This window comes from Aplidium turbinatum, chromosome 3 (genome assembly GCF_918807975.1).
Source record: "Aplidium turbinatum chromosome 3, kaAplTurb1.1, whole genome shotgun sequence".
Classification (NCBI taxonomy): Eukaryota; Metazoa; Chordata; class Ascidiacea; order Aplousobranchia; family Polyclinidae; genus Aplidium; species Aplidium turbinatum.
The window spans coordinates 14,800,736-14,828,500 of record NC_137474.1 but is presented as its reverse complement, the minus strand read 5'-3'; the positions used below and the strand labels follow the sequence as shown (position 1 = coordinate 14,828,500).

General features: G+C 38.0%; 1 protein-coding gene across 1 annotated transcript; it reads right to left on the bottom strand.

Annotated features, from left to right (window-relative positions):
* Positions 1-74: 74 nt before the first annotated feature.
* Positions 75-26,199, bottom strand: LOC145766231 (UDP-glucose:glycoprotein glucosyltransferase 1-like). Its single transcript, XM_082577900.1, has 32 exons — positions 25,964-26,199; positions 22,993-23,212; positions 19,681-19,837; positions 18,945-19,109; positions 18,523-18,588; positions 17,861-18,048; positions 17,126-17,211; positions 15,505-15,565; positions 14,867-14,955; positions 13,334-13,487; positions 12,649-12,859; positions 12,073-12,206; positions 11,491-11,597; positions 10,832-10,964; positions 10,123-10,309; positions 9,650-9,734; positions 9,299-9,413; positions 8,544-8,687; positions 7,834-8,040; positions 7,206-7,338; positions 6,869-7,071; positions 6,443-6,562; positions 5,980-6,208; positions 5,238-5,488; positions 4,455-4,561; positions 4,004-4,202; positions 3,341-3,450; positions 3,040-3,133; positions 2,422-2,561; positions 1,801-2,032; positions 1,183-1,318; positions 75-834 (listed from the first exon to the last, which is right to left on the bottom strand). The coding sequence occupies exons 1-32, from the start codon at positions 26,089-26,091 to the stop codon at positions 788-790; spliced, it is 4,638 nt and encodes a 1,545-aa protein (XP_082434026.1). The 5' UTR covers positions 26,092-26,199; the 3' UTR covers positions 75-787.
* Between the last annotated feature and the right edge of the window lie 1,566 nt (positions 26,200-27,765).

Below are 27,765 nucleotides of genomic sequence, written 5' to 3'. Positions count from 1 at the left end.
CAAGTCCTAAAGTTTCCTAGGCAACTGAAAGCAAACAGAAAGGTGACTGGTATCTGTCAATGGTAGTACCGCTGTTGGGGATGAAGAAATTTATTAAATATTAGAAAAAAACGACAGGTTTCCCTATTTTCTGAAAAACTTTGTTGGATAAAAGTACCACTGACACTGTCAACCTGTGTTGTCAGCATTGAAAGAAAACATGATTAACACCACAAATCTTGACACAATGTTGAAGCCTTCGACAAAATTTTACAATAAGGTCATTTGTGATTACAAATTTGTTTTTAGAGCAAAAACCACACGTTTTCCGATTCCAACGATCCGTTGCCAACGAATGTTCAAACTCGTAATATAAGAATCCATCGAACCAGGAGTGAACTAAGCGGCAAACTAGTTATCGACCTGTATCATGCAAAGCCAACAACGGACAATAGATTTTATTAATAATTGAGTTTCGATCGCCTGAATTTTATGACTTTAATACTTTATGAAAGGCTTTTAATTCCTTTTGAACTAATGCAAAATTTGAAGCAAATTTTTTACTGCACTTCCAAAGATCGTACCAACCTTTGGCATCGGACAATTCAAACTACGTACGGATTTAACTAAATAAAACACGATTGATTTCAATAGTTCTGTAGTAATTGTCTAATTTGCTAGAACACAATCATATAAATAATAATGGGCTTGATCTGAGGACAATCCAATCGAGACAATCTGGGTTTTTGCTATCACAAATGCATAGCTACTGCGTACAACATGTGGCCGAGAAACATTCATCCAGAGATCACAATTCTTCATGTTCTTTCACTTTGTTTTTAGATGGTTCTTCATCTAGAGAAAAAAGCGATATGAATGAAACCATTCCACCCAATCTACCGTTTACGTACATCTAACGGTGTTTGATCTTGATATAGCCTAATGCTATTTTTTGTTCAAGACTTTTACAATGTGATGCCTGAATTCTGCCACTCAATAGATATAAAGTTGAATGTTTTCGCGTATTGCAGTGCTGATCACTCGAGTTTATTTCAATCCAGCTTCACATGAGGTAACATCATACAAAAGTAGAAAACAAGTCAATGTTAAAACTACCCTGTAAAGACAGCGAGGAAAACACAAGGTTATCTAAGTCAAGGTACTCTCCAAATGTCAAAGTTATGAGATAAAAACACCACTTACCTTCTTTTGCTTGAGTTACAGTTTCTCCATTGAATTGAGCCTGGAGAGCTTTGATCTCCTCATCATAAGTTGCCCATTCGGGAGCGATGCGGACGGCAGCTTGGAGTTTCGGTTCTTTTGTCAAAGGGTTGTTGCACTACGAACACAACACATTTCTCAACCGAAAGCCTTGCAAACATTATCCAACCTGCTGTTTCACTCATTTGTTAAATTGCCATTTTACTAAAAACTCTTATTAATGGCTTCCTTATCAAGTACAGTACGGTGATGGGCAAGCCTCCATCTCTGGGAAGCAGCGCCACGGAAGGGGGATTGGTGTTTGCTTTGACACTTTCTTCTTGGTTAGTGGTTCTCAACCCTTTTCTGCTCCAGAACCTAAATTGCGGACCCCAAAACCTTTGAAGACTCTATCTGAAAATCGTGCTGCAAAATTACTTTCAAAGCATTGCGATCAAAACAGGTCGCCATGTTTCAAATACCGTATGTGAATTATTATATTAGAACCTTTCGTATTAAAATCAGTGCATTTACGGACCCCGTTTAACTTTCTTTCCAAAGACAATGCAGTCTAGATTTTGAACAAACACTGCTAAAATATATTCCGCTCGTTATTCTCACCAAATCAATGGTTTTCGCCTTTGCTTTGGACTCCTCGCTGCACCAGGTGGCACACCAAAGCCACTCCTGCGGAAGAGACTTGATGCCAACTTGGTGAATCATGTTGTTCGGAAGATCTTGGTCAAGATTGGCAAGAGAGTTAGGATCTTGAGAGAGTCCTTGGTATTGACCACGCAGACGATCTCCTGCAGCAATCTGTCGAAATTTCTTCAAATCCACGACGTAGATGGCGCTGCAAAGTAACTGTATTAGCTAGGTGACGAAATGACAGAGGTTGCACGAAACAAGTATGGGAAAACTGCATCTGTGTTTTTACCTCAAAGCAATTCACATTTTTCGTGTTGTAAATGCATTTTATGTTGTTTGCAGCGACTTTAAGTATGATTCAAAAGCAACTGAAGATTGATTGTACGCGATTATCGATCAGGAAGTCAGCAACGATTGTTGAGATAAATTTAGTACTGAAACTTTTGCATAAAGCGACGCCATTCCCCTGCGCATTGTGCATCTGATTACGTATGTTGACAAATTAAAGTCATTTCAAACGTACAAAGCATTCGACTGGTGTTTTGAAACAAGTGCATACTGCATAGTGTTGAAATGGAGAAGAATGCAAATAACCTGATGTGATATTTCCTCCCTGCCAAGTGACTCGCCCAGTAGCCGCCTTTCCAAAACCTAAAGCCATCCATCTCCTTCCTGTCATCACAGAATGGTGTGTACCCGTACGGGTTGCCTTCCAAGTCCAAATCTCTTAGTTCCTGAGGTAGGTATTAAATCAAGATGAACATCAAACAGTAAAAAAAAAGATAAAAAACACGTTCCCCACCCTCTATACAATGTGACTTTTGCTCACGTCTTTTCCACCATAGACTGGGTCTTCAAAGCTACATCCGACTAGAAGACAAAACCAATGCTCAGACACGAGCTAGAGCCGACGGCGACGAAATGAAGATGAACAAAGTAACTGGTTTTTGTAACTTTCCACATGTAATTGGAATCAAGTTAGATTACAAGATGAAAGCAGTGAGCCCCCATAATGGCTCGCAGTTTAAAAAGCTGACGTGTTTTGAGACACTTGGTAATGAATATTTAAACTCAGTCGTCGGAAAAGCAAGAAAGCCTAGGTGCTCGGCTGGTCGCCTTCAAATCTAGGTGTTCACCTTCAACTACCGTATGTAATAAATGTAGCAACACAAAGTTGGGTTCAAATACCCGCTGTACTATTAAAGCGTTTACCTTGAGGTCGGCACGAACAATCTGATCGGCATCTACAAATATGATCTTGTCAACGCTCAAAGGAAACAACACGTCGAGGAATAAGATCTTGTACCTGAAGTGAGAAATATTAATTAGCAATGAGTTCTACGCGGGGCAAGAATAACTTTTTTGTTTGGCACCGACGTACCGCACCAATGTTTGTTGATACACCGTCATGGTTCTTGTGTCATAGGCAAGCAATGGTTCTTACAACACCCTGCACTCAAAGGTGCAGTACTTCGGTTGCGCATGATACTTTTGTTGATCTGACCAAACTCACCCCCACATTGTCCTCTGCTTTTCCGATTGCTGTCGAAGCCACCTCGGCCACTTGTACTGCACAAGCTCGTAGTCGAAACCGTATTTCTTCGCATAGTATGGAATGAAGTGCTATAAAAAAAACACATGATTTAGCTTTTTATGTTTTCGGATTGATCAAAGTAGAAAATTGACTTTTTAGTCGTATCTGGTGTTCAGGCTTATGCCTGGTGACCGAAGATTGTAACAAGAAGTGGGGATCGAACCCGTAGCCTTTTGACGATGAGCCAGCAGCTCTCACTGCTTAGTGCTTAGCCACGCACTTGAATGACATTTAACGTGCTTGTGGTACCTTTGATTGCTACTTCGGTAAAACAATAGCCAACTACACTTACAGACAAAAAATCGTCTGTAGACGTATTTTTTGTCGTATCCAGGCTTAAGCCCAGTAGTTCAAGATTTAGTTAGATCTTCGTGTTCACCTTCAGGCATGCATTTAAGTGTCTTGCCAAAGACACAGCTACATGTTCTTGAGTGGTGTCGAACTGGCGCCTTTTCGAACATAGAATCAGGGCTCTCGGCCAATCGGCTATGCAGATGTTGAACTAATGTGTAGCCAAAAACACACGACTCCACTAAGGCACTAACATAAAATTTCTCATTAACTTAAATCATATGAACTGACTTTAAACTGCGGCGACAGGTAGTTCTTCAACACCCAGAACTTGACTTTGGTGTCGGTCTTCGATATGACACTAAGCATCATGATCCGCATCAGACGCTCGTACAAGTGTCCGGATGCGAGGGAGAAGATGTTGATTACGTCCGATGAATTGCCACTAGGTGCCGCTGCGGCGGTATCATCACTTCCTCCAGAGAAGGTGCTGCAAGAAATTATTTCATTAGAACTCTTTTACAGTTTATGCAAAATTAATTGCGCTCCCTTTCAAAGTTACAATACATAGACCAACATTTGTCTTTTTAAATGAAAAAACGTCGTCTTTTTCCTCAGTTTTAATTCCAACAATAACCCACAAATTTCATCCAGTTTAATGCTCAACATTTCTTTAAACATTATTTTAAAAAAAAGTTTAAATTTCAATAAAAATATCAGCATGACACCAACAACTTCTTACTTGGCCAAGGAATCCCAGAGCCCTCCACTTTTTTCTTCCTTCTTCTCTTGCTTCCCTTCGTCATCTTCAATCAAAGATGCCGATACCTTGTCTGCCTTCTTCGCAACCTGTTGATGAATTGTTGATTTAAACATAGAAAACGAAACTGATTTGCATTTATTTGAGCTGTTCAAGTATTCATGGTATCTTTCACGATAATGCAACAATACATGGGTGGTATATGTGCAGAAGACATAGTTACCACATGAAGAAAAAGAGATAAACAGATCTACCCAGACAGCAAAACCCATCATTTTTGCTGCCCAGGCACTGACATACTGTACTAATTGGAGGAAGCAAGTCTTTTGAGTCGACGCTAGTGCAGAAAAAAGCGAAAGAAGTCGATGTGATCCAAATCGACTTTCATCAAATACGATATAAACAACATGTGTTCCAGGAATGGGTCTGCTACTATTCGGTGAGTCCGATTCGGTGAGTTCCTAACTTCTAACCCCTAATCCCTAACCCTAAAATGGCAATGATAATTAGGCTACGGTACCCGATAATTTAAAAAAAAAAAATTGAAAAAATCCCCCGTTAAGGGATCGGACTCACCGAATCGGACTAACCCAAGCCATGGACTAACCTAATCGGACTCACCGAAACGGGCCATTCCGTCCAGGAATAGGAAGCCGCAACGTACATACGCAGGACGTATAATTCGGAATATTCACTTAAACAAATAAACATGCACGGACAATAAGAAAATATTAACGTGTTTAGACAAACTTTAAACCAACATACCTTCACAAGAATAACTTTGCTTTTGAAGCTGTCCATGAGAACGATTGCGTCATCGTTAGTGGAAGCTTCCGTGTTCTCGTGGCTGACGACATGATAGATGTCACGTGACTTGCCTTCGCGCAGGTTCAGGTACCACACGCCGGGGTTGGCTTTGAGTTGAAAGTAGCCCAAGTTTGCCATGACGATGGTATCCACGGCAACCGTGTCTTGCGACGCGCCAAGAGTGAATTGTAAGCCCCGTGGAGGAGAACCTGAAATGACGAAACGTTTGAATGAGAAACATTTGAACAAAGTTGAACGTATCAATAAGATTAAAACATTGAACGGGGTTAAGAGTTTACACCAGATCAAATGTCTGAAAACCGTTAAACATTAGAATTTGATTAGTAGTCCAGTTTTAAGGATTTTTAGGTGCATGTTTTTCTACAGGGAGCATGCCCTTGCTTACCCCCAACCTCCATTTAAAGACCGGAGTGGTCTTGATGACCGGATGCCTCTGCACGACAACTAACCAGTTCGGCCAACCCGGGTTTGACTTAAGTTTAAAATTAAACGTTTAAATATATTATACAGTTCGCTTGAGGTGGGGCAAGTCCATCATGTGAGTTTTCTTCATCTAATCCTGGTTTGGGAATCGGCCGGGCTGCATCTTACTCTGACAGGTCTTTCAATCACTAGTACAACTGAGTATATATCAACTGAGAGTATATCACTAGTACAGTCTTTCAACATTCCTACATACCAGAGGTAAGGTCCTTGGCATGACCTTCCAGTACCAGATACTCCAGCTCGTAATTGGCAGACACCACTTTGTTGGCAACTTCCTCGAGCTTGATGTTGTCAAGGTCGTAGATTGCGTCAACGGGTTCGACCATCCAGCCCTCGGGAGGGTGAACGTTCAGTGTCAGGATGGACTTGGCAGGCATGTCGGAGAAGCTGGCAACAGGACCATCTGAATGACTGTTATCAACCTGGAGAAAATATGGTTAATTTTTTAACGAAAAAAGAATGATTCTTAACAGTAGTATTGAAGAAATTCGAAGTACAGTAGATTTTGCACAAAATTTTCATAATTAGCTCTGGCGTCTAAAATGCTAATTATGTAGCCAATATCTTCTCGTGTCATATTTTTCAAAAACTCATATCTAGCCTTACAAAATAGACATAGAATGCCAAACAAATACAGTATTGTTTGATTATTTTACCTTGAAACTCATCCCTGGCTCCAAGACGAATCTGTAGAAACGTTTGACTGGGAGCTCGGACAGCTTCTCCCGGCAGTTCATGAAGATCTTGACATTTGCATCAAGAACCTCTTGCAAAACCTAAAACGTGAAAGTCGAATCAGAGAAAAGTGCTTGCGCAACACTAGAATGGTCATCAACAACAATAGAAACAAAGGGAAAGAAGATAGCAGAAAGATGTTTTTTACGCTGTCAATGTAATGTGGAATTGGTATACCTTTTAAAATATAGATTTGAGAAGTAATTATTTCTTCAAACAAGAATCCGTAGTAAATAGTGGCATTAAGATATGTAGCGTACAGTAACTCTTTGTAGCATGAAAACGTTTTTTTTTTAAACCTGTTTAATATTTATCATAGAATTTATGAATAACTAATAACGCATTACCATAACAACAGGGACAATTTCTTGAGCCTGGTTGGTAGCCGGGTCCAACACCACCGTGATGTCATAAGCTGAATTGTCGCCAGCGGTGCTGGCGATCTTAATGGCGCTGTGTTCATCATGAGGGGGAGAGATATTCCTTCGTTCTGATTCACCATCAGTTTGGGATGAAAGATGAGAAGTCAGCTTCATGATCAGGTCACTCACTGACGATGAACAGTTGATAAAACAATTAAAAAGGTGGGTTTTTACATTTGTGGCATCTTGTCCTGTAAGCCTACTTGATCTGTAGTGCAGGCATTCACGAGGAAAAAATGCTTAATAGAAATAAAAAACATACTTTCGGGGGGTTCGAGTGTGTTGCTTTTGAGGGAGCCTTCAATCTTTTCTGCTGCGGATGAATACACAAAAGACTCCACCAGATGAAAGTCTTCTGCTATGAATAGCTCTCCAGGATTTAAAGGCCCAACAATCTAAAGAAAAAGGATGGAAAATCTTTTGCTTTGGACAAGCCAAATTAAACTTTTATATTGAAATCTCCAGTGGTGAGGTAATTTTCAGCTTAAAGTAAGCCATTGTGACATTGATTTAACGTTGGCAAATCATGGAAACGTTGTTAGCTCGTCAGACTAGTTTAAAATTTATCAATACTACAAAAGCGAAAAAATTACGAAGCTAAATTTGTTTACAAATCCAAAAAACAAAATCATCCTCAGTGTAACAGCCTCAATGTCACTTGAGAAAAATGCAGTTCGCTTTTATCGCATGCATCATTGCAAAATATTTTTGTTTCCAAATAATGATTTTATTACGCAACTCACCTACTGACATTACCAGTTAACCGTTTTGCGGAAACAGAAATTTGATAATTGACAACGGTGGGTGTTTATTTGTTTAAGTGTCCTCTTAGCAACGGGCGAGTCGCATGCAGTAAATAAAAATGTTAGTACAATGACAAGCTTCCAAACCTTTCCATTGACGATGACCGCATTCTGACCAGGTCGCAGTCCAACCACTGTCTTTGACCAAATAGACTGAGATGCGATGTAAGGTAACGTCTTTTTAACATCAGAATCCATTCTTTCCTCAAACGCATTCTCATCCATCCCGCCAACATAGAAATCCTTCAATGAGCTATCACCAGAAATCAACTTTGCAGCATTTTCTTCCTTCATCTGATGCAAAAATACGGAATTACAATGTTAATGCACCAAACAACAAGGTTTAAATGTCAGAACAGGTTATTTAAAAAATGAGGCAAATAAAACATAACAAACCAAGCAGTGTGCAAACGATCTGTAGTTTGATCGTCAATCATGATGGTATAAAAGTAAAATAATATGACAATAATAATAAAATATTAAATTATGCTATCGTATGAAAGGCCTTTATCGCTTTACACAGCAATACAGTTTCAACAAGTATGTCGTCACATATTTACTTCACAGAAACCTACAATTTATCGCTAATCATTAGAGTCAATCAGTTCTCTGCAGCAACCAGTTACTTGAAATCCATTCCATCAATGCCAGGGGATAAATAAGAAAAATTCCAAGTGACCAGAAGGTTTTCGGTACAATCTGACAAGGTATCGAACCCGCGTCAACTGACTGCAGACATCTACACTCCACACAGAAACTGATGGAACCATAGTAGTTTGCAATACAACTGAACCCACCAGCTTAGTGATGAAACTCCTGGCATGATTGCTGGATAGAGTCGCCAGTGCCGCCTCTACTGCTCGAACGAAGTTGGCATCGGCGAGGCCTTCAACATCCTTCGGGTTGTGAATGATAGCCACACGAGACAAGCTGCTGGATTTCTGAAAGAAACAGAACAGAAAATAAACGTAGGCTACAGGAAAGGTGCCTCTCAACTATTGAAAATAGTGTGAAACACGCGAACGGTTTAGTCAAAAATCCTTTCTAGTCGTTCATATCGCTGTCAGCAGTCCACAAACCGTACAAATCGAGACTCTTTTCATCTTTTTTCTTTATTTAACTTTACCATTTCATATGATTTAGGCTACATTACGTTGCTTTTCATTATTACTAATATGTCTTTAATCAACTTAGTTTATTTCAGAATAGCTACACATTCAGTTCGATCTGCAGCAGCAGAAAATCTCACACTACTTTTATGTCCGGGACGAAAAAAATATATATAAGCACGTCAACGAATGAGAAAAGTAGCAAAACCCCAAAGGGTTTAAAAACGGGCATGAACAGTTGCTTAGGTAGCAAGGTACATGTCTGTAGCTTGAATGACCGTAATCACAATCCGTAATGCGACACGCATCACTGAACATATTGAAAATGTGATTCAATCGTGCACCAACAATAAGCACAAATCGCATGTGATTGAATCTAACAACTCAGCTTTGTGCAATGGAAAGACAAAAAAAACTTTTTTGTTAACAACACACAAACTCACAATGTGCTTCATAGCGTTGTATACGAATCGTCTCCCATCTTTAGACTCGACATCCGCCACGGCCCACATCGTGATGGGTCTGACATATTTATTCTGGGCGCTCTTGGATATGTAACTGCAAAAACGTAATGTTTTGGAGTGAGTTGAGCAGATTCTTAATAGGTATCAAGTTTACGTTTGTCAATGCGAAGAGATCGATTTTGTTCCCTGCAACGCACATGTTAAAAAACAATTTTTTTCAAGGGTGAATAAAGCTTCAAATAGATTTTAAGAAAAAAGTTTACAGTTTTACCTTCTGCGATATTTGTAGGCCTACAGCAGAAGGTCATACCCATGAGTTGTCCAACTTACAGTTTTCCAACACGTTCAGCAACTGTCATTGTTTTATCAACATCCCCAAGTTTCGAGAATTCTTCGGCGTTTCCATAGACTTCCACTGAAAATATCGATGAAACTATTCAAGATCAGCTGATGGAGAGTTTTTCGCACCACAGTTGGGGTTTAAACGGGTTGTTGCAAATAAAACGTCGACATCAGAGAAGTGTGTCTTACAAAACATTGGTAAATGGTAATGCAATAATGTGTTTTGCAAACGTGAGTCTAAACGAGTAATCGCTCGTTGTTTATGTGGTGTGAGATTAATAGAGACGAATTCCACACGTTGATTTCTGGAAATTAGTAAAGCTATCTAAAACTTAGTATCAGTTGCAAAACTATGAACATTTTGGAAAAGTATACGAGCAAATAAAAAAGAAAATATCAAATACTCAAAATGAACTTAAGCTAAAGCTATTGAGTTATTAGCAACGACATTCACAATGCACCTTTCTGCGGCTCGCCAAGAAAACTGATCAATTTATCAGTGGAAGCTAGCACTCGGTCGTTGAATCGGGGCACCACTTCTTTCCTGTCCAGCAGGTAGTCCATGACCACCATGTTATTTGTCAGCTCGCCCATGTAGGCCGCCCGTTGTAACGGAGGAAACCCATCCAGTATTTTTTCTATCACGCTCTAAAGCAAAAAAACATCCTTGGTGAGGAAAAGGACTCTCGGAGCGGAAGATACGGAAGAGTTGTGTGACAACCACATACTTAGGTCCAAGCTCATATGTTGCTGTATCATCGCATAATATTGCGTCGCGTAAATGCAATTTCGAGAGTTTATTTTGTACGTTACACGTTCTGAGGATGCGCATTGTCATGGTGCACGAAACGTCAGTGAAGCAATAAAATAATCTGTATGTTTCTGCTTTTACTTTCGCATTCATCAAGTGAACGTTACAACTATTACTAGGAATGATAAATTGAAGGATTTTAATTCTGCAAATAAGTCCTCTCATAATAATTCTAGAACTGCAATCAATCCGTTGTGTACCAGACGAAACACAATGTGACTACCTTCACTATACAATTGTGTTTCTTTTTCTCGGCTCGTATTAGAAAGGCAAATAAAACAAACATCTCTGTCACTAACTTATTAAAGAAAGAAATTACAAACTAATTAGTTAATATCCGGATAAATGAATGGACTAACTTGTTCAAAGTTATCGGGAGACAATTCCTCATCAGACAACAGCGCACCATTAACAAGCACATTGACGTCACCAGAGAGACCAGCTCGAAGGAAGAAAGCTTTGCCCAGTTTTCGGTTCTCGTCAAACTCAGACCTGTGAGTAAGCATATAGAACGCACTGATGAGTGGACGCATATTGAAGGTACTAAAGAGTGGAGAAATTTTGAAGATACTGAGTCGAACTCGAAACCTATTGAAGGTACTGATGAGTGGAGACTGGAGACATATTGAAAGTATGAAGAGTGGAGAAAACTGAAAGCACTGACAAGAGGATGTATATTGGAGGTAATGATGAGCGCAAAGTTATTGAAGGTACCATATTATGCTGATATTGTTAGCTTTAATGTTTCAACCGACAAGAGAGATGGTTTGAAACTTTGCTTCACATTGTTAAAAGTTCAATCTTTCAAAAATTTAAATGGCCCTTGTTTTAAGTTTATAAATTTTCAAAAACTGTGGAAAAAAATTTCACCATTGTCAGTTCTTTCTTGCAATGTAAGTAGTGGAGATACGCAATTACGCATCGGTTCGCGTGGTAACTCAGATGTGTGCATATGCGGAAATATTTTATATAAAAATTTACTGCTAGCTAATACTATAGAATAATATTGTATTCTTACTTTGATCCCAATATGTCTTCTACATCAGCATCTTTGAACTTCTTCAACAAACGGGATTTAACGTGGTCCACGGTCAATGGCTCTTTTTCGGAAAGGGACTTAAAGATCTAGGGATAAAGCAAAACAACGATGCAAACTGGGGTATTGTTTTGTAAAACTCGGAATGGCCCGTTTCGGTGAGTCCGATTCGGTGAGTCCAATTCGGTGAGTCCGATTCCCTATTAGGTGATTTTTTTTTTAAATTATTGGGTACCGTAGCCTAATTATCATTGCCGTTTTAGGGTTAGGGGTTAGGAGTTAAGGGTTAGAGGTTAGGAACTCACCGAATCGGACTCACCGAATAGTAGCAGACCCTGTAAAACTTAAATAGCCACTGGTGATACTTGTCACGTTGTAGAAATTGTAGCATTCATAAGAAATGAAGTTAAAAACATCCTAAAAAACTAGGGTCTGCTATTATTTGCAATTTCTTTCGATTTTACCCAACTATGAATTCAAAAAACATCTTATAAAATTGGAGTCTGTTATTATTTGCAACATTTTCCGCTTTTAACACTACTATAGCACAAAGAGCTTACTCACCCCTGACAAAAATTTGAACGATTTGTCGTTATCCTCCAGTTCATCCCTGGCAAAGTTGAAAGCTCGGACGAGAGCAACGCCTGCGTCATCCTCTCCGTGGATGTCATCCGAATCATCGACCAGGAAAGACAACCCTGGAAGTTGTGAAGATGTTAAATTACGTTTATTACCCGTTTGATGTCGAGCGGAGAGTCAGAGATACGAAATTTTGTAAATGATCAAGTGACAATGGTTCCGGAGTGTGCGGCGAACACATCTGAGTTATTCACTCTTCTCTTCACCACTCTTCAAAGACACCTTTCCTTTAAGAGGCAGCAAATAGATGGAATAATTCACAGACAACAACACATCAGCCTCAACAAGCATGCCACCAAACTGCCAGACATAAGCTTCCTTGCTCCAAGGAGAAAAGTATTCGTTGAATCTTCAACATTATTCTAAAATACCAAATTTTTTGAAGCATGAACTGGTTTATATGTTGTAATAACAATGGAGAAAAAATATTAGCACTTCTGCAGTGCCCCCCAATCAAATGAGTCATGCTACGCCACTGGTACCACAGAAGTGAATTCCCACCTATTCTCACTGGAACATCATTGGCCCAGAAGATTTCGGCGGATTCAATGATGTATTTGGCATCCTCATGGGTCGGATCGATGATGATTACCAGATGGAACAGGTTCTTTCGAATCCTCCTCAATGTTCCAGGGAATGCAGGTCTCAGCAGCTCGTGGATACTTGCGGGCCACCGTTTGTATTTGTCATCATTTTCTATGTCGTTCATCCACTGTGTGGACCAAAACAAAATTGAAATGAAGTTTAAATCGCTTGATACAACGCTGTATTTATTTCGATGAGGCAAACCGGAAACAAGAAAACGCTGACCGTAAAGTGACATTGGCAGAGCAAATTTCACGCCATTGTGATTACGAAGTAACTCTTCATAAATTTGCTTATTCAAATATAAATTTACACAACAGAAAGCACAGCTGCAACGACAACCGTGTTATGTGTAATGCACAATGAACGTAAATAGATCACATAAAACACTTAAAATTTGAAACTTCAACGGCGAATTTCACATAAAAAAATTAAATTATTATGCTCATAAAATATTTTGTATTGAACGCAATGCTTTCCCAGTGGTTGCTTTTTGAAGTGAAACGGTAAGTTGAGGTTTGTAATTTTGCAGTCCACTTTTTCTTCTTTATTAATTAGCGGGTGGAACTCGAATTCAATCTAATGCAGAACATGAACTCACAATAACAGATGGGTCTTTGAAGTTGAGGAGATAATTTTCCGTTGTCTCTGCTTTCACGTTCAGCTTCATCACTTTCTGGAGAGCCGGTCCATGAACTCGCAGCTTCTTCAATCCACTGATCAACCTCTCTTCTCCACGCAAGACGTCAAGGAGCCTGTGTAGTGATGCAGATATATTGTTAGGCTAAAGTTGTTTTAACATTCAAACAAGATTTCTTTTATTTTTGCCTTGAAATAATTTGTTGTGTACGTCAGAGCAAGCTCATTTTCTTTCTTACGTAACTGATCAAATCTTATCAATTGATAAACCAAACAGTGGAGCAACATATCCCCATCAGTAGCTTAAACATCGCTGCGTTGGTTACATCAAGCAAATTATCTTGGCTTGGCAAAGAAGCTGGTATTAAGAATAACTTCATAAACTTTAGTGACTATGAAAAGAACCACTTAAAGAGAAGCTACCACATGACACGTTCCGCATTGACAGATTTCGCTTCCAAGCGCAAGCGTTACTGCTGCAAGGGAAACTACGAAAGATAGATGACTTTCACAAAACAGTGCAACTCACATAAGTGAAGGTTCGTGGATTCAAAACTCAACAAAGGTTCTTGTTGCTTAAATTTTTCGTATTACTTTGCAACATCAGCATTCAGCAATGATTACAGTTTTTCTTTGAAATTTATCATACCAATGCAATCGCGGTCTACTTGCTGGTAACTACAATATGATCATATCAACATACAGATTTGAACAATCCTACACACAAACCACTACCACCAGTGTATTGTGGCTACTTGCCAGGCACCATTTCAAAGGGAAACACATCATAACACAGAGCACGACTTTTAAGCTCAAACAGTTAAGCACTTGCTAGGCAGGCACCCACGCTGTGACGTCGAGACATTGAAGACCAGCATCCAGTAAAATACACTTTACTCGGAATAACACCGAAACCATCTAAGCCCTACAGTAAGGCAGCTGCTAAATATCTCGGCGTCATAGTATAAGGGCCTACCTGACAGGTGCCTAACATTTACTTGAGCCTAAAACTCATGGATTCTCATTGCACTACATGTCTGTTCGAATCTACTGTAGTTACATCCCAGAGCTACACCCACCAGTTACTAATGAAACGTCAAGATGGTAGCTGAAGACGTTTCTTTTGAAATTTCTTTCAACTGTACATCACTGCCGCAACTCACGCAAACATATCAAACTGCTCAAAGCCAAAGACGAGTTGATTTATACTGACGATATTTTGCCCTGGCCCGATACGGAATCTGCGTAGTCTCTGGCAAAGCAAAGGTGACGGTTTTCAATTGAATTATCATTTCATTGTTCACTACAATAAATGCAAGCAGAAACATGAACAAAACAATGAAAATATACAATAATTTTTAAAATTAAATATCTTTTAAGAACAGTTTTTTAATTTTTGTTTCTTGTAAATTTATACCTAAGTTATTTTCAATTTTGGATTCCTTTTTATCATGTTTCTGCTGCTCCGAACAACTAATTAAAACATGTTGCTTACTCAAATGTGTCGGTTTCAGACACATCGATCTGCCTCCCATTCAAGAGAAATATGGAACCTCCTGCATCTAAATCTAAGTCGCCAAACGCCTGTTGATAAAATACAAATGCTTTGCCATAACCTACGAGTAACTTGCAAAACAAGCAGAATGGTATTCAAAGAACCTCTAAATCACATTAAATCTTGAATCAATCATGAGGCCTTGAAAACAACATAGGATAAAATAACAATAAACGCCACTAAAAAAATTATTCAATTGAAACAGGGAGATTAAACAGAAAAAGTGTGTGTAACAAGCGATAGCTGTCTATGGCTTCACACGGTCTAATTTGAATATTTGAAGTTATGAGCCGTTTTTCCAGAAAAGAGTTTAATAGTAGCACTAGCAACGACTCGCAGTGTTCACCTGATAAACTGAAAGGAAAAATTGGAACAAGTGAGTTGTTGTAACCTTAACTGTCAGTGATGTACGAAACGCCAATGCAGCTCTAAATCAATTTAGATATTTCTGCTTTTGCTTTTTAACTTATGGAGCAAATACTGGATTGTCAGCTAGAAAATCTTGAGGTGCACGCAAACTCTTTGGCATTATATAAAATTATGTCGAAATAAAAAAGTAGAAAAGTGACTCCACATACTTCTTGGTTTTTCTTTATTTCTCTTTGCAGTTCCGAGTTTACTTGCTGCTTCACCAATGACCTGAATTATGAAAATACGAAAAAGAATTAATTATTAACCAACGTTACTTTAAACTACAAATTTAAGAAATAAGTTCTTTACTTATTTTGAATCTATTTATTCTACAAACGCAACGACAAATCAATTGTGCAAATATTGCCAACCAAATCCAATCTAGAACAGGAAAGCGACGGGCGCTGGGTCTTTCAACATGGCCAGTCAGATGTTGGTATTAATCAATGCATCACATCAATTCAATTTCTTCTTGATTCTCGTGTACAGTAGACCAGACAAAGCAAATGAAATTGACACACAATTAATCGATCCCAATGTTGTCAGATGGAGTCAAATAAATGCGTCTTCTCATTGCAAAATCGGTCTTGAATTATTTTAAGGTGATTTACAAAAAGTGTTCTTTGCCATCTTGAACGATGATGTTTCCAGTCAGTGTTGCCATCTAGATTTTTTTAAAATAAACTAGATGAAGCTAAAAAAAAGACCAGAATAAACCAAATCACAGCAGAACTGTACCGGTAGGTTACCAGTTATATGCCATGGGTGTTTTTTTGCCACAATTGACTTTCTAAAAAGTAACGCGTTAAAATAGTTTTTGAAAATTTTGTAATTTGCGGTGTGTGGTGCGGTGCAGTGTCAAAGTTCCAGATAAACTGCGGTGTGTGGATAAAAATTTTGGGTTTGCTGCATCTCTAACATACAATACTGATGACAAATCACATTACGACACATGAAGCTAAACAAAACAGACCAGAATAAGCCAAATTGAAGCAGAAATAAACTAAAAAATAAGACGTAAAGTATGTCCAAAAAAAACAAATATGAACCAAAAAAATAAAAAATAAGCTAAAAAAATAAACTATAAACCAAATCGAAAAAAAAATAAACCAAACGGTTGCAAAATAAACCAGATTTGGTTTAAAAAAGACTAAAATGGTAATACTGTATTCCAGTCTACATATTTCGTTTCGATTTTGCTGGGACCTCAACATTTAATTCAGTTACAAGTTTTTCCCCAATGACCTTGAAATTCCTCAGAGACAAACTCCCCACTGTCTAGTTGCAATTAGGTTTATCGTTTCATCACAGCTAAAGATTGTTAAGTATTTGTCGATTTTCAAGCTCATGCGAAGTTGGATCAAGCTGCAAGGCCAGTCTAGCAAGCAAGGTTGCTGAACTCAAACAGAGTTGGCCTTCCGATTTATATCAATGCTTAAAAAAATCTGTGCTTACGTGGTAATGCATAGTGGTCAGTGCAACATGCTAATTAGGCTTATTGCTGCTACTGCAGATACCCAAATTACTGGAGTTCAACTACCCAGCTAAATACGTCTTGTCTACTATACTTGCACAGCCCACCTGTTCAATTTTCAAACTTGTTTGGCTCCTAAATCAAAACGTTTGCCGATGTAACACACAATATTAGATTACACAAAATGATGTTATAGTTTTTTTTATGTGAAGATAGCCTAACTTGCGATCTTTTCTTTTGTAAACTTACTGCTAACTGAAGCACTTTGTATCATAACAAGGGTGCGATAATGAACTGCTGCATGGGGGACTTACCTCACTCGAAGTGGAAAGTTCTGGCTGATGTCTTTCAACACCTTCATCTGCTCTTCCGGTGGTGAGCTCAACACACGTGCAGCAGCCTGCAAGCAAGTAATGTTGTTTAAAAAGTATGTATTTATGAAGGACCAAGACGCAAATGACTTCCAGAGAATCATTGAGACAACTATGATTTAAGGTGACACCAAATAGCTTGACCTGTTATATAATTGTATGGGCAATTATAATTTATACGAAATATTTTGCGTTGGTTGTCGGGCTTTCGAAAAATCTTTCAATGTTGGACATAGGTGTTGCACTTAAAATAAATGAACACAGGTCGCTGAAGTTGACCATTTATTAACATTTTCTGCTGTTGGACAAAAATGACCTTATCTATTATATACGCAGTGCCTAAAATGGCATTCGCAAAGCAATTTAATGTGCTCTGTGAAAAATCATGCAACACTGTCCCCACTTTACATCCGTCAATTAAAACTTGCATTCAATTTTTAAGTTGCTAGCTTTCGATTTGGTTAGAAAGCACAAATCAATTAATTGACGATTTGTACTGATGCGATATGTGACTTTCCTGAGAAGATACGAAACTGCATTTATTTTCCTTTTAGAGTTACGGAACTACGAAAACAAGAAGACCCTTCGAGTGTAGTGGATAAGCCAAAAGCAGAAGCAGTTTCCCATCCTTAAATCTAAAATCCGTTTTTCAAGCGATACAAAGTCAACACACGCTACCTGAAAGCTGAGATCTTGCAGCTGCCAGACTTTCATAGGCTGTATTTCGTTTGTTGAATCAATGAGATGATCACGAAACGCAGTCAACTCTGAGGACAGGTTTGGATGCAGATGACGGAGAGTGGTGAAGTCAAAACCGTCAACTTCGACGTCATCTTGGTCCGTTGAGGCACCAGCATCGGATTCACCTGGTTTGATTGTACAATAGTATACAGTGTTGTTGTGGTTTGGAAAGGGCTTTTCATTAAAAAAAACAACAAGATTTTAATCTTTGTTGTTAAGTTCTTTAAGCGGTAAAACAGATTGGAGGTCACGAAATCTTGGAGCGGGCTAAGGGCAGTAATTACATTTACAAGATAAAGGGAGAACGTAAAAAAGTTGACAAATAAACAAGCAAAATAGCATTCAAAATGTGATTATTTTGTTCCAGCGTGTCTGACGAGTTTAACTCCAATAACGACAGAGACATTAGACACAACAATACCATTACAAAATTAGCATCATTTTGAACTTCATTCTAAAACTTAATGTTCTTATAAAATGCAAAGATCTTGTTTGTGTGGTAATAGTGGTGTGCAATTTGCATACAACAAGATGTAAAATATGGTAAATTCTGTTCCAAAAATGCACTGGCTAAAGCGGATTTAAATTCTATATCATACCTTTTACTTCACTATCATCAATGGCTTTGTACTCAGTGCTTTTTATAGCAAGCTCAACTCCATATCCTGAAACAAAGTTGATGCATTGGAAAATAAACTGCACAATGATTCACTGCTCAGCATTTACTTTTTCATCAATGAATGTCTAAAGTAGGCTATTAACTACAGTGCCATTAACAACATGGTGCCAACAAGGACCCCATTACACAAGCAAGACTAAACCTACAATACATTGGTGAACTCTGAACACATCATTTGACGGTTCAATTGTTAGAGCAAAATAGGGCTATCGTTGGGATGTAAATTGCAAAATCATAACCTGTCTATTTTTCACATCACATTCTAGTTTTTAAGAAAAGGTAAAATTTCGATAAGGTGTGACGACCACTACACGCAGCAACAAGATGCTAATCAAACGCTACCTGACATTCGGACTTTTCCTTGTGGTCGCGTTCGCACATAATGGCGCAGGACGTACTTGCACTTGCCGTCTTCCGCCATGCGTTTCATATATTCATGCGCCGGCTTGAACTCAGATGTAGCCATGTCCCCATAGAGAATGATGGTGACAGGTGGAGAACCAGGTGCTGAAGTAACATTTTCATTTCAAATAAGTTAAGTATTTTACATGCGACAAAAAATGATATACACTGCAAGATACTTTCAAACAAGACAATGCGTTCTAATCTCAAGAAACATTCTTTAAAGTTGAAGATTTAGTATGGGCAGAGCACTACTTTGACTTCTTCGGTCTTGTAAGTGGAGTACCCATAAGCAACAACCAGAATGCATGAACAGAATGAGTATGGATTATGCAGTAATGTGCAAATCGTCGTAAATCTTCAAACTTTGAGTTAAAGATGAACCGCTAATATGCTCAGTTGAAGCTCAGTCAACACTTTGGATGTCAGAAATAATAATTAATCCAGCAATATAAAACTAGCAAACCTAGTTGAAAAAAGCTTGTTTTGGTTAACTTTAAAAATGATAGAGGTAAGTTTTTCTATCAAAAACGTAGAAATTTTGGTTAAGTGATCGTGTACTGTAAAGCGAGCTTCCTAATCATCATAATTATGTTCAAAATTTCAGAAACATAGCCCTCAGTAGTTTTTTGAAAATTTGAAACTATTTTTTGTCTAACAAAATATGAACCGGTACCTCGATAAACGTGGTCTGGCTTGAAGGTTGCTGATGCATCAGCTTTGTCGTTTAGAACTCTCTCGACAATTTCATCTATCTTTTTGTAATTGCATGTGATCCTTCCATGAATATCAAAAAAGATATCACAATCAGACGGAGCCACATGTTCAGCAAGCTGAAAAACAAACCAGGTTATTATATAATTTTTAGTGTACACGACTTTTAGGCTTAGACACTTTGGCATCTGCCAGGTATGCAATGCATGCATGCACACTGTGACGCCGAGACATTTAAGAGCCGCCTCACTGTGATCTCACGTGATTTCGGCGCCATTCCGAGTAGCCCACAGTGCGTTTTACTGAGTGTTTTGTGTTTATATATTACAGTACTTAGTTCCCGCTTACTAAGCCCAACTGGGCGAAACCCACTTGGGCGAGACCATCTGGGCGACAGTAGCGAAAGTTTAGCCGTTTGGAACGGTGGTGACCTATATCGATGGTCGAAAACAAAAAATGTTGTAAGTGCATTTTTACACTTTGGAGTAAAAGGCAAAAACCCATTTTTTTTCTTTTTTAAATTTCGTTAATGCTTTTACTTTGAGCACTAATATCTGTAACTATTAAATGAAGCACATTTCTATACTGATTGCACATTTCTTTTTCGATAAAATTTTCAAATAAAAGGAATAAGAGCAACTTCATCTCGATATTATATGAACGTATTCTGCAGATGTGTTACATACGTCTTTTTTGTTTTCAAATTTTTCATGAATGACTCGGGCTATTTCATTATACAAACACGATAGAAACAAGCTGAAAATAGTAGTAGATAGCCCTAAATGCATAGGTTTTGAAAATGCAAAATTTCTCAAAAATGTCACTTACGACTTTCTTGTTTTCGACCGTCGATATAATTTATCTAGTTGCTATGCGGAGTCACGGTTTATCATGAAGCGAGAAACCCCTCAGAAAAGAAACAAACAAATGGCGAAAAAGTGGTTGACGTCAGTTATGAACGCTCCTTAACCGTTATCGAAACTTGTCAGTCGCAATACCGGTGCTGATGGTGATGGTGCTTTCTGTTGAAACATTTTTCGGTATAAGCGACAGGCAGCAGAATCATACGGCAACCACTGCGAAGTTCTGATTCCGTGTGACTTCAAGTCTTAATCTAATGACTGTCACAATGTGTTCTGTAAACTGCTGATGCGCCTACGCAGCGTCTAGAGCAGTGGTTCTTCAACTTTTTGAGACACGCCTCCCTTTTACAATTCTAACAAAATTCGCGCCCCACCTTGTTACAAAATCAAAAAACATTAAGCAGAACAGCAATTCGTTCCCAGATAAGTTGCATTAATGCGAAGGATGTAACTGTTTTTTGGATACTAAATGTTTAATTCGAAGATTAGTAGCAAAAAATGCACATCTCAGATCGGCTTCACAGTCAAGTTTGTGTCTAGATTTTGTCTTTATGTTCATGAGAGTAGAAAAAACATTTCCGCACAAGCAAGTGGATGAAAATCGAAGAAGTGTGCGTATAGCCACAGCACCCACACTCTTGTAAATGTCTGTACATGTTTCACCCAGAACTCAGTTAATGACATTGCTTCAAAGTCGTCCCTTTCAGTAGAATTTCATGTTAGCTCCACGAATTCCTCTTGTAAATTATCTGTGGGGTTTCTTCTCCCGAGCTATCATGTGAGCAATTCCGAAAGACGCTTCTACTGCTTCCGCCGACGACAATTGGCGAAAGCACTCGCTACTTGCAATCTTTATTTTTTTTAAAGAGTCTTTCTTGCATTGGAAAAAAGCTAGAGGTTTATTTTGATGGTCAAGGTGTTTTTTTTTTCAAAATGACGCTGCGAACGAGTTGGTCTCAAAGCGTTGTTGCTCAGATTTTGAAAACATATGACGCATTGTGGTACAACTTGGTCATTTACTATGACATCTATAAAGTCAAAATTCAGGTAATCTTTGTCATAATTTCTCTTCATTCCAATCATTTTATGTTAATAGAATTGACTAATTAAAAATAAACTTAATTAAATCAATGTTAAAAAAAAGTTTACTCATGGTAAGTTACTGTTGTAGAGTTCAGGATACTGCTGCACTTCTAGCCACTGTCACTTGTCAGTCAGTCGTTGCCATTATTATTACAATTAGACCTCGAGGCTGCTGTGCCAGAAAACCGTTGTGTTACGAGAGCTAAGGGGTCGCAGAAACATTTAGCAACGTCTAAAACATCACAACGAATGCAAGATGTGACAACAACACGCTCTACAAACACTGGTACTGCTGTAGCACAAAGTTTCATCTCCAACAATCGACTGTCCAGCGTAGTTGTGAAGACATGTTTAGTAATAATTCATGCAGAGTTTTTCAATTTCTTGCGCCCCCCTTGTGAGCCTCACACGCCCCCAAGGGGGGCGCCTCCCAGTTTAAAAACCACTGGTCTAGAGCATTCGGATTAAAAAATATCAGTTGACGTTCAGTAGCAGAGGACACAGCTTCTTGTACTAACCACACGCAAATCAGTAACTCTCACGTCCATGGGAAAAATTTTTAAACAAAGTGGTATTGTTATGCATCACAAAGGATCATTCACAAAGTTTTTTTGTCAATTACAATAACAAAGAAACAAAAATTGAAGTGATATTGCTAGATTAAAGCAAAGCTGACTATCAGTTCAAGGGCCAAAAAACGGAGCTCGCGGGCCAGGTTTGGCCCGCAGGCCTGCAGTTGGACCACGCTGCTCTAAATAAACAGAAGCTGTCGCTGGATTTTCAAGAAATGGATTTTCTCTGAAAAAGACTGTCTTAATGTCTCCGAATTGAGATTTCTCTGAATCGGCATCTTCGAAACGGGCCATGCCGGAGAACTGTCTCCCATTTAATAAGCCCAAAATCGTCCGGTCCCGAGGTGGACTTAATGAGCTTGAACTACTGTATTTTATATGATATATAATATTATATTATTATTTCCTATCTCTTGTTTGTTGCCAAAACACTGTTACATAGAAAGTTAAGACACAAAACTAAATTTGAAATTCTACAACTCATGAAGAGTTTTTCAAAAGGGTAACATTTCATAGGCTCTAATCAAGACTTGTTTAACTTTATTTTCTACTAGTACAACAGTTGAAAAAGCCTTTTAGCCAATGCAAGTAAAACCAAACACTTTCATGAAAACAGTTGCTTTTATGTTAACCCAGTGCCAGTACATAGAAACTACAACAGCAATTCGATTATAATACACAGCATATATTAAAGTAAAATGCATCAAATATTATATTGATTTTTTTTAACTGACATTATACATACATATAACTTACTTGATGAAACATTTCAATCTTTGGTGAATACATTCGAAGACCAATTGAAAACTTAAGTAAATTAAGTTTTAATTTATCTTGGCCCATTATCATTGTAGCAGCTTTTACACTTCCATCATGTAAAACTCTTGGTGAAGATTCCGAGTTGTATATTTGAAAATCGACGATAGAATTAACAAACCTCCAAAAGAATTCAGTGCTTTCTTCTGCCATAAACTCGCTGAAAATTGAACAAGAGTAACAGTTAGTAATGAATGATACAATGCACTTGCAGGCTTTATATTGCGACTTGAAAGGAAACAACAAGGATGCAGTAAGACATAGTCATAATTTTACTAATCAAACTACATTGACAATAAAATTGTAGGTACATATACAGTAATTAATAAAACTACCGTAGTAACAATTCGTCAATTATGTCAGTCATACTCAGTGTTGGGCGCGATAACTCATTTTTCAGTTAAGCGATAACGATAATCGATAAACGATAAATCAAAAAAATATTAAGCGATAACGATAAATTATCGCCGATAATGTCCGATAACGATAATTTTTTTTTTTTCTTGATTAGCGCTGCCCCACCCCATGCAGCACGAACTGTTTTCATCAACATGACGAAAAATCGAACATAATGTACTGTAAAGGGACAAAACTTTTTGTAAGTTATGCATGAATAGAATCGCAACAGCGGCAGTAGGTATCGAATCTTCAACCTCTTGATTCAGAATCAAACCACTGAGGTAACCGCAGTGCTTATAATTATACCTTCAGAAACCAGTTGGATGCTTTTATCAATTGAGTTACACTGCCGCTTACGTGCAGTAGGCAAAATAATTAAATCAAATGAAAATACCATAAAAAATTCCAAACTTTGTATTTTGCTTTCTACGGGCTGTTTCCAGCAAAGTCAGCAATAATTGAAAAAATTCGAAAAAACGCAAAATGCTTGAAAAGATATCAGTAATCTTAAGCGTTATTGGTAATAAAAATGTGCATACTGTGAAATCCATCAAGCTTGTCAAATTAGGCGTGTTTGTTCAAGAACAATAACATAATTATCGTAATTTACTGATAATTTCAGATAATTTTTGTTGTTTTCTTTGTGAACACTATCATTAAAGCAATGGCAGAATGCTGAGTTGTTGAGATAAGAATTACAATATAGGCACTGTATTATTAGCGGGAATAAAAATATTTGATTAAGCGTTGGCTATGTCGCATAGGTAAATCGTCGTCGTATCCAGGCTTACGCCCGGTGGTTGAAGACTTAGATTAAGTGAACGGAAGGCAAGGAAGCCAATCTTTATGTCCACCTTCAGGCATGCTTTTAAGTGTCCTGCGAAAGATAGTGTCCTGCCCTTTCGATTGCCGTTCCAGCGCTCTCACCACTCGGCTATGCAGCATAGGTAAATGAGAAAGGTTATACTGTATTCAGTAGCGTAGCCAGGAATTTTCAATGGGGGGGGGGTTTCGACGACCCAGCGGCGGGGAGTCTGGGGGGCCTCCCCCAGAAAATTTTGAAAAATTACTTTGAATTTGGTGCATTCTGAGAGCATTTTCAACAAAAATGTGGGTATGAATATTCCTGTAAAATGGTGCTGTCCGGTGGCATAGCAAAAGGATAAGATCATGTTTTCTTCGGAATTTTTCGGAAATAAAGCTAAGTCTCTATGTTTTCTTGTTGCTAATTTCTGGCTGAGATGTTTGAATGTTTGGTATTGGCAAAACTTGCTCATTTAATGCAGTTTTGTTTAAAATTAGGCAAGTTTTTTTTAGACTGAAGCCATCATTCTCAATATCGTGACGTCACACGCGTGCCAAAGGGGGTGGTTGTAACCCCCAAAACCCCCCCTTGGCTACGCCACTGACTGTATTTAGCATAATTTTACCACGCAACTCGATACGCAACTGTATGCATAGGTAAATGAGAAAGGTTATACTGTATTTAGCATAATTTTACCACGCAACTGTATGCTCATGAGCGGTGTCGAACCGGCGCCCTTTCAATTGCCGTTCCAGCGCTCTCACCACTCGGCTATGCAGCATAGGTAAATGAGAAAGGTTATACTGTATTTAGCATAATTTTACCACGCAACTCGATGCGCCTATTGTCATGCAAAAACTACTACAAGATGCAAAAAGTGTGATGTCGGTCTGCATGTTAAATGCTTCAAGCAATATCATATTCTGCAATGACTTGTTTCAGTGATGGTGGCGCGAAAGACCATGTTTCCGATGTAAAAGCGGCCTCGTATTGCGACACTTTCATAAACCACTTGCCAATTTCTTTCGCTTCACTTCAAAGGAATCTGTACCGCCTGTGCGCTTACATTTTAATTGTAAAACTCACTCGCGATTGCCGATTGCAGAAAAACAACAAGAGACTTGTTGCATGCATTTCATTGCATTGCAATTTGCAACTCTAAAAATTATTGTGTTGTCAGGGCCGTCGCTGCAGGGGGCGTGCCCCTCCCATGACAACGACCTGTGCACACACACTTCAGGCACTGAAGAAGAACTGGTTTTAATTTTAGTTTCATGAACTAGGTGGCTAGTAAAAATATTACTTTTCATGTTCTTTACGCTTGTGTGTTGATCCGAAATAAAATTTATCGGCGATTAATTATCGGCGATAATCAAATATTGCCTTTGGCGATAACGATAAACGATAACTGAAAAAATAAATAAGCGATAGCGATAAGCGATAAAAATTTATCGCCGATAATTATCGCCGATAAATTATCACCGATAATGCCCATCACTGGTCATACTTAGAAGGATTTTTTTTAGCAGCTTGTTCAGAATGCGTGACAACAATGTGAACATTCATAGAGTAAAAGAAAAAAAATGTTCATAAATAAGCACTACAGTTCATTTTACAACCTCATTGATGTTTTATATAAACCTGGCTTGAAATCACACCAATCGTCCAATACATTTACTGTTGACAAGACAACACATCAACACTTACCTTGCTTCTAGCAAAATTGGAGTATTTCTCCACTTGGTGTTTAATCCGGCTACAACTGGTTTTGACTTTCCTTCAGCATAATGAAGTCCAATTATGCAACAAACTGTCAATATGATCTCACTGTACATACTTTCTCTTCTTTCTTCCAAAAACTTTTTAATGTACACATACAATATGTACCGTACACACTACACAGTACACCAAACGTATGTACACCTATTTAAAGTACACCTGCAAGGTGATCTAAAAATTTAAATAAATTAGAACAAACTGGTGAAAAAAGTCCACTTTGCAGTCAAGTTTGTGTTACAACTCAATCTTCAAGAATATGCAATAAAAACACAATAGAAAAAGCCTGAGTAAAGTACTTGTGGTACAAACATATTCAAAACCAAAACTCAGCAACCTTGTTTGCATCTGACACACAAAACAGAACATCAATCCCCAATTCCCTTCAAAACCAAATGGTTTATAACAATGTGTACAGAGATGGGCAAGATCACCAGTATTGGTGATCTTGAAGATCAAGATCACCAAGAATAGGTGATCTTGAAGATCAAGATCACCAAACTATGTGATCTTGAAGATCAAGATCACTTTCAAGATCACTTTTTGTGTACTTGAAAAAAAATGAAGTTTTTGATCAGTGATGTTGCAAAAAATAATTACTATAAGCAACCTGGGTAAAGGTATATAGTTGGTATAGCTAACTTTTACTTTTAACTACTCGATCGCTGGCCTAAGAATTGTGATAAGTTAGTGACTGTTGCTATTAGGCCTATCAATTGTTGATGTAGTTTGCGTAGAATCGCAACGTCACACCCAAGGCCGAGGTTAATTACAGTAGTTCTGAAAAAGTCGCAAAATTTGCAATTAGTTTTATACGTTTTATTTATAATAAATAAATAAAAATAAACTTTGAACTGCATCATTTTTTACCAAATTTTTGTCTGGTTCATGTGGGAGTTTTTATTCGTGTTACTAAGCAGTTTTAACTTTCACTGTATTATGTCACTGTTTATTGCACCATTTACCTATCTGGCAACCTTGATGCTGTTGCCTGCTATCAAAAAAGTTCAGAGGCCTGCGGTCAGACAAACCGCTCCATACTCAGACCCTAAAATGGCTAAACAAGTCTTGGTCTGGTTGATTTGCTGCAATAAACCACTTTACATGACCAAAATCGGCGTCCTAGAGTCCAGATTTTTTAACGCCGCCATTCTAGAGTTTTGAAACATCTAAAATTGGGTCAAAGAAAGAAAACATTTTTTTTAAATTCACACATGGAAATTGTGAACAAAGTTATATCATTTTTTATTATACGTCAACATAAAGTACACGGTAGTTGACTTCTTTATTATGATCAACACAGAAAACTTTTTCAATTTTGAAATGGCAACACTGACCAGATTAGACGGAGACTTTAAATCGTCTTTTGTTGGACACATATCATATTAACAGTGGCTTAATGTTAGTAGTTGCCACTAACTGCTTTGTACAGTACAAATTCTAAAAAAATGCCTCTATTTAGGAAGTAAAATTCAATTTTAAAGTGATCTTAAGAAAATAAATCAATAGCTTTTTTTCCTTGGTCTGAACCTTAAAACATTTGACCAGGCTAACACTCACAATAGTATTTCAATAAGATTTAATTTATGAAATACTTATTTAAATACTTATTGAAATACTATTGTGAGTGTTAGCCTGGTCAAATGTTTTAAGGTTCAGACCAAGGAAAAAAAGCTATTGATTTATTTTCTTAGTGATATTGCTTTCTGTATTAGGTAGATCGCCCATTTGAG

Bases quoted from the DNA above. Each gene is read 5' to 3' on its own strand.
- LOC145766231 (XM_082577900.1), bottom strand. From the start codon at position 26,091: ATGTACAGTGAGATCATATTGACAGTTTGTTGCATAATTGGACTTCAT. The intron at 14,956-15,504 runs GTATGTGGAGTC...TTTTATCAACAG, and splicing joins AAATAAAGAAAAACCAAGAA to GCGTTTGGCGACTTAGATTT. The intron at 2,562-3,039 runs GTAAACGCTTTA...TACCTACCTCAG, and splicing joins TTGTTCGTGCCGACCTCAAG to GAACTAAGAGATTTGGACTT.